Genomic DNA, 12,569 nt, shown 5'->3' with positions numbered 1-12,569 from the left:
CTCCTCTGGGGAGATCGATCCCCTCGGGCACAGAGAGCACCCCGGCGTGGCTCGTCCACCTGTGCTTCAGGGTCTAGCCAGCAGTCTATCTGTGAACAATGTCTGCATTCATTCTTCCTACAGTCTGAGCATGGAAACACTGGCCTCAGCACCAGAGGTGATTGCCAGATTCCTGCAAATCCAAAGGGAGCAGGAAAACAGGTTACCGAGAGCACCCAGACACCACTCTTTGCTCATGGGCCAATGGTACATTCAGCTGTTGGGATGGCTGCAAAAGCTCACCATTAAGCCAGCGACTAATGAAAGAGAACTGATTGCAATTTCAGAGATACCCTAGTAGGGTCCAGAAAGAGTGGCAATGCAATTATGGGAGAAAGAAAAAAAAGCTGTGTGGGAGAAAATAAAATTATTCAACCTATGAAGGAATTTCATCTAAAGCTCTGAATGCCTGTATTTATAAAACACACTGATTCAATGCTGGAAAAGTGACTGTGTAGCTAACTACAGCCAGTACCTCGGTTCCACCTCTGCCTTTTGTTAGTAAAATGCTCCATAAATTCATGTTGAGGAACAGAAGGAACACCTATCCAATGGCTACTGCACAACTCTGCTTTTCTACAAGTTCCCAGAGAGGGCCGGGGAGCACGTCCTCAAGTTCACCCATCTGGAGAGAACACGGGGAAGGACAACAGCCCAGCTAACTGTGAAAATCTTGTTTAACTAAAGGAAGTCAATGATGGAGTTATTCTGCATCCTGACATTTACAATTCACCAGACATTGAACCAATGTGCCGAACAGAAAGTGAGTTCTCCAGCTGCATCTTCTAACAAGAAGAAACAGTGCAGGTAAAAGTAGCATTTATTAGAGGGTGCGTGCAGGATAGTGTCACATGGTTTCTATTTATTATACTGCCTTTAAGGAAAGCTCTTTAGAATATGCAAACAAGGGTGCTGTAACTGAAAGTTTAGATGTCAACAACGACACTGATTTGTGAATTGTTCTGAGCTTTGTGAACTCAGAATGTGATGCAGAAATTGCTGGTGATACTTTAATTTGAAGAATTTTAAAGGAAAAGGGACAAGTTTAAAAAGACTGCTAAACTTTTTAATTTAACTTGTTCTTTCCAAATTGTCTATTCATTAAAAACAGGATTTATAATTCCTTTAGGAATCAATGACAGCAATGGAACAGAATCACTGTAAATTATAGAAGTGAAGAAACAAAATATTCATACACAGCCACAGCACTTCTGAAAACCCTGTTAACAACTTTGTGGACAGCTTCTCCCTAAGGACCCAGCCTGGCCAACGGCTCTGGCACTGGACTGAGCCAGGCTTTCCTGGAGCCACTGTAAAGGGAACAGACTTCCTCTGGAATTAAAGCCCTTGCAGCACCACGCCACCTCTCCCAGGGTAAGTGGTCCCTAACACAGAAGGAGACTCCCTGTGGGAAGCAGGGACACTCTGGAGATGCCCAGCTCAGGGCTGTGGATGCACTGGTGCAAAAGACACAGATAGGGAGTCCCTAGCAGGGCCCTGACCCCCAGCTCCCCCCAGCTCCCACCCTGCACACACACAAACCATATGTGCATTAAAGATGTTTTGCTGTACGTCAATCCTGCACTTGTAGAGGGCAGCAGGATTGGTGCTCAGGCTGAGGAGAGCACAAGGATGCCACACAAGCAGCTGTGTACCAGAGCACCATCCCACAGGCCACATCATCATTAGTGCAGGGAGTATTTGTGTTGCACCCTGTGGTTTCTCCTCACTGCTAGGGAACCATGCAAGTCCTTGGATTTGTATCAGTTACCAGCTGCCCACAGTCCACCAGAGTTCAAGGATATGCTTTGAAAACACAGTAATGCAAAAACAGCCTCTTCAGCAGCTCCAGGAAATCCTTTCCTGGCACCCATAATTCAACTACCTGTGTCCTCCTCTGACTCGCCTCTCTTTCTCCAGCAGAGCCTGGGTACTTAACAGCATCTTAGTTCAAGAGGCAGCAGCCAGAGGGTTAAGGACAGGCCTGTAGCTCAGTGCTCAGCTGACAGGATTTCACAGAAAAAGCAGATATACTTCACTGCTTTCAAAAACACAAACAATTGACATATTACACCTTTATCTCATCTATGCATTTGTACTTACAGGGGTATTACAAATGAGCGTGAAAGACAGGAATGTCATTCATAGAATGGATTGGGTTGGAAATATAATAAATATCACCCAGTTCTAACCACCCTGACATGGGCAGAAACACCTTCCACTAGACCAGGTGTCTCTTTCGTCGCAAGGGAAGTAAGTGACAAGGTCACAGAGGGGCTTTTCTTTGTATTTTAAATTATGAATTTAACAGGTGAAGCACCAGGCACACCCAGGAGCCTGACTGGCTCCTGGTAGAGATGGGGTGACCAGAGACATCAGACTTAATGCCACTGGTGCAGATGTTGTTGAAGCAGCTCCAGCAGGCTCTATGAAATGTCACATAGCACCCATGAACTAAATGGAGACCCTGTGCCTGGATACCTTGCCAGGATGGGGCAGTGGATACCTGTTAAGGTACAGACCTTCATTTCCTACTTGCACTCATGAGCAATCAGTGTGCTATCACAGGACATGGATACCACCACTTTTATCAAGATGTAATTTCTTTCATAAAACCCCATTGATTTCAACTGGATAAATATGGACTAGGGTATCAGAAACATAAGTGAACCCTTCTATCTTGTACTTTTCCCTCTAGTTCTGAATGATTTTTCAATGAAAAAATAAAAGATGTTGAAATGAATTCTCAAACTGAGATGTAAAATTAATAAATAAACTGTGGTAGCACAGCATTTGGCTGCCCAATAAGCTGAAATTCAAAACTGTGAATAGAACACTGCTGAACAAACAAAATGTTGGGTAAAATACATTATTGCTGTTTTTAAAACAAAATCATAAGTTGTCTGAAGTTTTCAGATGAAGGCAGCTATGAAAGTACAACACGTCCTGTGTCTTTCTGCAACTAAAAAGGCAAAACAAAGTTTTAGTTCTGGTACATAATACAAAGGCAACTGCTTGTGTAAATCTCAGTGCAATAAATCCTATATGTGACAAATTCATATTACTAAATTGTCAGAGCTTTCAGCTTATTGGCAAAATCATGATTTATAAAAAAATAAAATACATCCCAGGGTGAATTTTCTTTTCAATTAACAAGACAATCTTCTTGTTTCAATCTAGTTCTCCTTTCCACATTAGTCTTCCTTGAATAAATACTAAAGAAATATGATGTTGAATTTCCCTTCCAAGTTACCACACAGTGACCTCTGTAAAAAATAAAAGGAGAAGCTGATCTCTTCCATGGTGGTCAGTATTTATCCACCCTGTAGAGCACTGGCTAACCAAGCAGAACTCCACAAAAATACCGCACCAGGCAACAGACACAAGAAAAAGATTTTTTTTAAAAAGTGCTATATGAGCCCAAAAATCCACCAGAGATACCAGAGCCTGATATGCCCAAAGCTGAAGAATGCCCAAAGCTGAAGCTGCAAGGCTGGAGAATACTCAATACCTTGAACACGAGGGCATTCCTTTAACTTGCCTCACACACACTGAATTATCCTCTGAAGGCACCTAGAGTTTTGGCTTTAAAATACAGGGGTATAGCGTGGGTTAGGTAACTGAAGTGAGGAACAAGGTGGGGCAGCTGTGCCATCTCTGCTGAGCTCATCACCTGAAGTGCCCCCCAGCACGTCCCAGTCTAACCAGAAGGGATCATTTTATAGAGTGCTGAAAGGTCTTCAGAAGTTTCCAGCTGGACAGGAGCACTGGGGCCCATCAAAGCCCAGAGGCCCCGTGCTCTGCCCTCGCAAGGCAGATCTGTGCTAGTCCCACTCCTCAGCCACAAAATCCCTGATACAACTCTAACAGTGACCTGCACAAACTTCTCAACAGCAGCAAATCCAGACAGCAAAGATTGTCTGAACTTCAGGCAAATCACTGTGAGAATACATCAGGCTTTGTCTGAGAAGTATTTTTTCTTTTTTAATACAATTTACAACTCACACTTTATTTTTTTCTCTATTTCTTTTCTCTGTCCACATATGTTCCATCACATCCACCAACAGCCTAGTTCTCAACCCATCTCCTCTCCCTAGCTCCCTGTTCCAGTCAAACTAGGTCTGAATGAGTGTAACACTCAATTTTAGCAGGTGCTCAGTCAGTCCCACTAGTTGACAAGTATTTTGGCTCCCAGTAACAAATATTTAGTAAACGCCCAAAAGGAATAGCATCAAAGTATGCATCATTTATCCTGAAGCCATCAATTAAGGCAAGTTAAGAGCTTGAAATTAGCAGAGTTTTGACTTTTGGCACAGGGTTGAATATTCATGCACTGATAATCATATAAGAATTTTTTTTCCTTCCTAAATCACTGTTCACTAACCATCTTTGAACTTCCTTTTGCTTTCAAGAGCATCCCATTTTCCCCTTCCCTCGACTTTCAATTTAAAAATAAACCAAAACACAAAGCCCACCAAAAAACCAACCCAGCCTGGGTGGAAAAACCAGAAGGATAAAAGACTCTGTGTTAACACCAACCAGGCAGTAGCAGCAGTATTGATTTACACTGCCTGAGAGTCCAGCTGTAAATCCATGTCATGGAGCCACCTCCCTCTAACAGTGAGGCTGCCCATGGTTGGTCCTCCCTCCTCTTGCCCATCCCCTCCCACACAAGCTGGAGGCATTTGGCACAACACAGGTTCTAACCCAAACTGACACTTGCATAGTGACTAATGGCCATCCCTTGTGACAGCACAACCCTGAGGCATCAAGAAGGTGAAAAGGAAAAGGTAAATGTTCTAATCCCGACTAAATAAAAATGTAACAGCATAAAATTTTTTCTGGGTTCATAAACAACGGAGTAACGCTGAGCAGTGCCCACTTCAAATGATGCTGTAGAGCTCCCCACACAATACAATGGAGTAGTTTCATTCCTTTAGGGGTCATCTTCAAAGAAGGAATTGTTTTTCCAGCTGAACAGAAACACTCTTTCACCACCAAGCTCCACGCTGGTAAGAATGCAGCATTGTTAGTAGATATCCCATCCACCAGTGCTCCCAATCATCTATCAGAAAAACCTTTCTATTTCATTACATTTGCCTCTGACAGAGCATCATGTCTAAAATCAAGAATATGACTGAAATTTTTCTCACACTTAGAAAAGATCACTGACTTATCAATTTTTCTTTCAGACCCTTAATCTACACATTTTTTTCTTCTACCATAGGTCATGTTCCCAGATGTTAGAGCACCATCTGCCTGGTTTGTGCTCTAACAGAAATGAGTGAAAGGACAATCACTTGTACTCAACATATCTAGATTCTACAACATTCGAGTCCAGCTGTTCAGAAGCCACAAAACATATCTCTGATCAAGATTTGTTTAAAAACAATGAAATTACTTGAAATAAAAAATAATGGGGATTTTTAGTTATTATCTGAGTTTAAAGCTTTACCTGGTAACTGGTAGACTTGCTTGCATATGAAAATTGCCATTTGTACTAAAACCTTCACATGGCTGAGATTTGTAAAACATTTGACAGCCCCAGGAGTGCTGAGGGAAAAGAAAAAAGTGGGAGTCTCCCAGTGAGGATATGATGATGCCCTCCTGGGGTCCCGCTGCCCCGGGAGGTGTTCCCAGCTCTGCTACACAGGGCAGCCCAAGACATCTCTCACAGGCCCTTGGAGCTGGCAGCAGAGCCCAGCCTAGCCCAGCCCAGAAGATGCACAAGCTCCTCAGAGCAGCTGCAACACCTACAGGCTAATCACTCCTGACACAGCATTTCCATTTATTTCCATTAGGAAACTGCAAGGCAATTTTTCCAGCATACCTGAGTTAAGGAAAACCTTCTAACACTGTGAGCCTTATGATGAAATTAGCAGGATTTGTGACATTGACATGGATTACTTTCCCTGCTGCCCACAAGTTTGCAGCAGCAGAGGCTGTGACAGCAACAGCCTTTAACATCTCAGGGACAGCAGCAGCCAAGCTTTGCATTATGGTCAAATTATTCTGTGTTCCCAAAGAACACAAGAGCTCCTGAGCACTACACATAAATGGAAATCACTTCAGTCCTTCTAAATATTGTATAAAACATAAATCATTGACTGTGTGCCAAGACCTGTCCTTCTCTTCTGATATGTACCGAACGGAGAACACAAAAAACCCTTTAGAGGTTTCACCTTTATTTTAGAAAAGGCACGGACTAAGCAACCAATTTCCATCCAGACATTATTATAGGATAAACAATTTCTAGTTTTCACAAACAAAACTACACATAACAGAGCTGCACTGGCAAGTGTCAAGCAAGCTATCCTATCAATCCCTTATTTTTAAGAGTGGTTTGGCTTGTTCTGTGATACCATTAAAGGCTCAGGTCTGCCCTTGGATGTACCCAAACTATTTTCAGTACAGGACACTGCACAACCACCCAGAGGCAGAACTGTATGAAGCTGTAATATAAACCTGAACAGAATAAATGGGAATCCTGTATAATGCAGATCCTTCCCTTGCTGGCCCTATCCCTTTCTCTTGCCTGAGTTAAGCCAGTAAGCTCTGAACCTTTCAGAACCTTCAGCAAAGGCCTGGAACGTCCTGAATGCAAGCAAACAGAAGGAGTGTGGTGGGGCCATGGGGCACAGCAGCACAGCCTCTCCACAGAGCTAAGAGCGGCACTTCGAAAATATCTCACCTTGAAATTAAACGGGATGGGACAAAACACAGGTTGCTGTTCAGTGTGTGTTTTTAAAAAGGTCATTTCTCTCCTACAAGTCTTGAAGGAAGCGTTCACAGGAATGTTACTGCACTGTAAATTGCTTAACCAGTCAAAGGCAGTGAAATATTAGCCTCACACTGCCATCCCCCAACTAAACAGGAACATAAATCAGCATGACTGTTGCTAGTATCACACAAGACTAAGACACTGGCTGATCCCACCAGCCTTACTTTCTAACCATTGGTTGCCTTGGGCTTTTGGGCTTTTCACTGTATAAATTATCCAGAAACATTAGCATTCTTTGTTGTTCCAAAGTGATTGGAAGACTCTAAAGGATATTTCTGCATGCTGCTTAAGCAAAGGGTAAGCTTTGTGCAGTATCATGTGATCAACAAAAAAATCCCCGAGTACTGCTTGCTTGTGGGTGGTGCAGAGGAACAAGAAGTGACTCACTACTCATAGTGGAAAATTTGGGGGGAAAACGTTTTAAATAGTCAGGAAAGCGCAAAATGGCAAACCAAATTATTGGACTTCCTACGCCCTATGATCTGGGTAGCAAAACCATGTCTTTGAGAGGAGAATGATGCCCAAATGTATGAGAATTAAGTGAAGCAATTGCTGGGTTTTGTTCCATTCTCCTACTAGAGAGGGCCTCTACCTGTCCTGAATCTGCAGAGTCCTAAGAAAACTCAGAAAGAAACTGTAATAAGCTACCAAATTCCAAAAGGGTTGGGGGTTGTGGGAGGAGAACCCCAAAAAAAAAAAAATTGGTGAAGCAAAACCTCTCTATTTTCTCTCATTCTTAAGATGCAGAAATAAAACTGAAAGAAATCCATATATTTGAGATTAATAGGCAGATATTTATCCATGTGCCACTCTGGTTGCTGAGTGATTTCCTCTCTACAGCAGTGTTGTATAAACAATAAAGCATTTTTGTCCACAAAGCAATTGTCTCACCTCACTGAATCAAGAGCCTCTCACTGCCTTATCCCTTCTATATTGTTCTAATTCTGAGCTGTGAGGAAGCTCCCTTACACAAAGACAGTGCATGGATCTGGTTGGGCATGCTATTGTTAAACTTGAGCACATCAAGTACAACGTGGGCTCCCTGCAGCATGAGTGGATTCAGCTGAGAGACTATACATTTTAACTCACAAGCCATAGGCAAATATGGGCTGAGGGGACAGCTCCTACAATTAATTCCTTACTGCTATGGTCGTTTTCAGCTGGGGGGAAACCCACCCTGACAGCAATATTACAAACCTCTGCACAACCTAAACAGCAGCCAAGAAAAATATTACTATTTCAGGCTGGTTTCAAACAGCAGCACCTCAAAATTCACCTCAAAGACAGAAACTTATCTTCATACTGTCCTTTATCCTGGAAGATGATTCAGAAGACCTATACACTGCCACATTAAAAATACCTACAGTGTAGATGGCTGCAGCAAATGTACTGCAGCATGTTAAGAGTCTCCTAATGTGCTCGCTGGAACAGAAGGCAGTGGGTTTCTCAGTGCTTTTCATTAGCTATAGTACTGCCACAGCAGAGAAAAAAGAGAAAAGGGCAGGGAAATGCTGACTCTCGCCCAAGAAAAGATGCACATATGTTAGAGGAAATCTACATGTCATTTAGGAAGCACATGCATCGCTTCTCTGAGCATATGAAGATTATCCAATTCCCCCCTTAGGGGGATTTCACAAAGGCACACAGAAATACTACATGCCCAGGTTTCTCTAAAGGCAACTGGCTCCTTGATATGTTCTTGAAAAAATTATCATGAAATACAGCCAAAGACAAGAAATTGTGGCAGGGCCTTATTTCTATGGAGCAAAGTACAAGGTGTCATTTATAAGGACACATCCTCAGAGCTGCCAAAGTAGCTGGCCTCTTTATCTGTCATTATGCCACAAACCATAACTATTTTGCTCTATACCTTAGAGAGAAACAGTAAGCCTGGAATCACACAGATGCTCCTGACCTGAGCAATGAGCAATGCAGCGCCTACTGAATTTTTCAAATCCTAGTTTGCTGAAGGGTTTTCTGCAGCTAAGACAAATCTACAGCAGAGAAAAACCAGGCTCTGTAATCTCAGCCACGTATTTTCCTAACAAAAGAAAGTTGCTAGTAACAGACTGTTACAGCTCAATTCTGTTAAACAGCTCACAGTTAAGAAAAAAGAGAAACACTGAAACACCTTATTTCTGTGACATTATCCCAAAAATGGATGTTTCAGAAGCCAAACATGTGACACAGTCCCAACACAAAGAAAAAAAAATGTGCCTCTACACACATCCCTTTTAAGTAGCCTGTATGTAAGAGTAAACTATTATGCTATGCTTAATATTCTCGTATTAAACCTATGAGAAAGCTCAGCATTAAACCCCACATGATGGTTACAAACTATTTTCAACTCACAGACAGTTTGCATATCACAGTAACATAAGTGGGAAATGAATGCACACCTTCTGCATCATCACTGCAATCAACTAATATCCAATTAAACATTCAATTGCTTTGCAAACCCCACAGCCGTTGTTACAAATGATATTTTACAATGTTAACAAATTACTTCGACAGCTACCAAGTTACAGGCAAGAACAAGCTTTTAATACTTCAATTACAAGGTAAGAAAATTAAAACAAAAGAATCCCTGTTCAGAATTTGGCACAGATCTAGATACCTTTTTCTTCCGATCCCGGGATCTTTTCCTGTGTTTTCTTTTTTTCTCAGTTTCTTCCTCAGCATTTATTTCTAAATCCCTGTTTTTCTTTAACTGTGATGCTGCGTGAGCCATAATGCATTAAAAATCCTTTACAACAATGCTCCCTTGTAAAAGGTGATTTCCTCGGGCACCTTTAGCCAGCCCTTACAGCAAATGTTCCAGTGATTGGAAGGAGATCTGTGACCAGAGCCAGGAACACATTCAGGATTCAGAGATCTCGCAGAAGCTTGCAGTCACTACAAAAACACATAGTTGCAGATTTCTTCCTATACCTTTCTGCACCTGAGCCTTTGTAAAGCAGTGCAGCCATCGTAATGCATTTAACGTAATGAAAAAGACAGCTGGGACAGAGAAAGCTGTATTATGGCTGTATCCCCTGCCACCAGCTGGAAGTGTCTAAGTGACTCCACTGAAGGGGGAATGCTGAAAAGGAGCGCTTTCTATTAAAAAAAATTCCAGAACAATAACATATGCTGCATTGTTTTTTCTTCACTGATCTTCAAGTATGTTTTTAAAACCTACTAAAAAAATGCAGTGTTAGCGTTGTACGTCTCTCAGCTAGTTTTGTATAGTAAGCCATTTAACCTATAATGAAATGGAGCAGCTCCTACTTTAGGTTAACTGCTGATGGTGACAAAAAAAATAAAATAAAAATTTCTTTTTACCATGGAGACTCTGACTGCATTATGTAGAAAACAATGCATGCATTGCCATATCTTAACAGTGTGTCCTTTATACCAAATTTTTCAAATCCAATACATTTTGTGAGAGAGGATTACAGAAAGCCCTGTTGTATTTTTTCCCCTTTTTTTTTTTAAACATACTTATTACAACACATCATACAGAGAGAAAGATGCAATCACACTGGTGTGTGAAACAGGCATTTAATTCATGGGAGATTTTCTGGCACTGTTCATTTACGTGGTCAGGAAGGGAAATCGGCATTATTTCCATGTAGTTGGAAATGTACTTTTAGGCTTTTATGTCAAGGCTTGCTTCAATCATCTTACTATTTTTGCCACCTGAGTCCTCAATGACTGCAGCTTTTGAATATTCATTAGGGGAGGTAAAATAGCAGCAGTATTAAGGCCTGCAGGAGGATCTTTTACTAGGATGAACACAGAGCAAGCATCTAGTAAATAGGGAACCATATTTTTTCTGCACAAATATGAACAATCAGCAGCTTGCCTCAAGACTGCTGTTTTTAACCTTTCCCAGTATTCCTAGCAGCATGCTTCACTGTAATGAAGATTAGCGTTTTAAGGGAGTCTGATTTCTTTCAGATAAAACCCAAAAGCCTCTCCAAGTGAAACCAGTGTATTTCACATGGTACTAGCATTTCTTTCCAGAAAGAAAAGAAACAGAATCTGTTGTAAAAATTAAGTTAAATTTAAATTTGAAGTGCAATTAGCCAAATCAGGCTGAATCTTCTCAGGGCAACATAAGATCCAGAGATGTCTCACACGTTTGTAAATATTCTTCCCCTGAACTTGAAAGACATTTTTGGAATTCTCATTGCTGAGGCCCAGCAAGCAACATGCTTTAGTTTTCACATAACATGGCTAAAAGAAAAATAATCTTTTTAGATCTCCGAAACAGAAACTACTTTGAACACACTGTATGCTGTCCAAAGGGCAGCACACAGTACACTGTTTGTCTCCTGTTCGCAAGCTAACAAACCAGGTTTAAAAAGTTGTTTATTTTGGAGTGGTTTTTAAGAAATGCTCAAGGATGAAGGCCACAGTTGTGTGACCTTAGGGATTTTTCTTCCTGATGCAGTAAAACCACTGTTTCTGAGCGCATGCAGAGCTCCTGTACCGACACACCACCATGTGACTCTCCACACTCCCCCTCCACGACTGAAAGACTTCTGAAGCCTCACAGAATGCTGCCTTTGGAAAGCTGTGGGAAGAGGAATGCTGCACTTGGGCAAAGCCTAGATTTGAACCAGAAGCAGTCAACTCCCACTTGTCTATGTTCTATAAACACATTTCTAAAGATGCAAAGAGAATGCCCCAAGGATGCCCGGAGCAAGCTTTGAACTGCAGGGCACCACTGCAAGCTGCCAGAGCCATGCTCAGGCAGGCACCTGGATTTTGGCCCAGCTCTTCAAGGAAGCCCAGGGCAGCAGTGAGGAGACTCTGCTCTAGCACTACCAGAGCCCTACCAGAGAGAGGAGCTGGCCAGGCTGCTGATCACGGGGGCTGAAGAAGGCACCTCAAGAAGGACAGTGATCTCAGGTTTTGGTTGGAAATGGAAGACTGCATTATGCCTATTAAAAAAATTTTTAAAGGCAAAGAAAAGGCACCCAAAGCTTTATTTTCTAGCCTACAGGCTGCCTGTATGACCTTGGCAGTTATCCTCTTGGAAGTTCAGATCTTTGTAAAATAAAGTTAACATTAGTTCCCCTGTCTGACAGAACACAGTTATTAGCATGGAAGTGCTTAGAAAATACAGCAGAACCAGAACTGAAAGCGGATTCAACAAAATTCAGTAGAGTTGGATCCCTCTTATTCCCAGCATATTTCCATCTGGATTTGAAAGACTCATGAGTCTTTGCCTTAGGAAACCAACTTTATTTGAGCCACAGCTGAAGTGAATGCTGCTGCCATTCACCGCTTGCTGGCTAATCCTGTGACGTCCTATAAGCCTTTTAACCATACAAGCCTGTAATTTATGCCTAAATAACCTCATTAAACGAAAATACAAATAATGCATTATCAAGTGTTAGGTGTTTAAAATATTTGAAGCACACTTTTAAAAATGCTGGCATGGAGAATAATATGCACATATCCAGCTTAAACGCCCAAGTGCCACCCTACACACAGGTTGTATTCTGTGCAGGTAGAAAGCAGCCCAAGCTTTTATTAATGAGGAAAAATGGTAAGAAATGAGGATAATAAGTGAACTCACCCAATCCCTTGAGATATGCATAAATTGGAGGATTTTATCTGTCAGCCAAGACTGTTTCATCCCAAGGATCTTTTCAGCTAATTAATCAATTGGACATAACATGCAGATGTTTTTATTATGTGGATTACAATCCCTACTTGAACTACAGAGTCCAAACTTCTCCAGAATTAGATTTCA

The 12,569-nt window shown here is 41.7% G+C and overlaps 1 protein-coding gene across 33 annotated transcripts in view; it reads right to left on the bottom strand.

Annotated features, from left to right (window-relative positions):
* Positions 1 to 12,569, bottom strand: part of ANK3 (ankyrin 3) — a 341,257-nt gene that overhangs the window by 183,420 nt on the left and 145,268 nt on the right. For 4 of the 33 annotated variants that reach the window (XM_068197138.1, XM_068197139.1, XM_068197129.1 and 1 more), the window contains exon 1: positions 9,438 to 9,958. The exons of 4 other annotated variants lie outside the window; for them this stretch is intronic. In XM_068197138.1, the coding sequence (XP_068053239.1) occupies positions 9,438 to 9,551 (114 nt within the window). In that variant the 5' untranslated portion in view covers positions 9,552 to 9,958. Of the gene's footprint in view, positions 1 to 9,437; positions 10,016 to 12,569 lie in introns of those variants that run through there. 25 more of the 33 variants (XM_068197111.1, XM_068197121.1, XM_068197116.1 and 22 more) reach the window with 18 other exon arrangements.

This window comes from Anomalospiza imberbis, chromosome 8 (assembly GCF_031753505.1).
Source record: "Anomalospiza imberbis isolate Cuckoo-Finch-1a 21T00152 chromosome 8, ASM3175350v1, whole genome shotgun sequence".
Taxonomy (NCBI): Eukaryota; Metazoa; Chordata; class Aves; order Passeriformes; family Viduidae; genus Anomalospiza; species Anomalospiza imberbis.
Note: the sequence above shows the minus strand (reverse complement) of the source record. Positions and strands in the feature narration are given on the sequence as shown.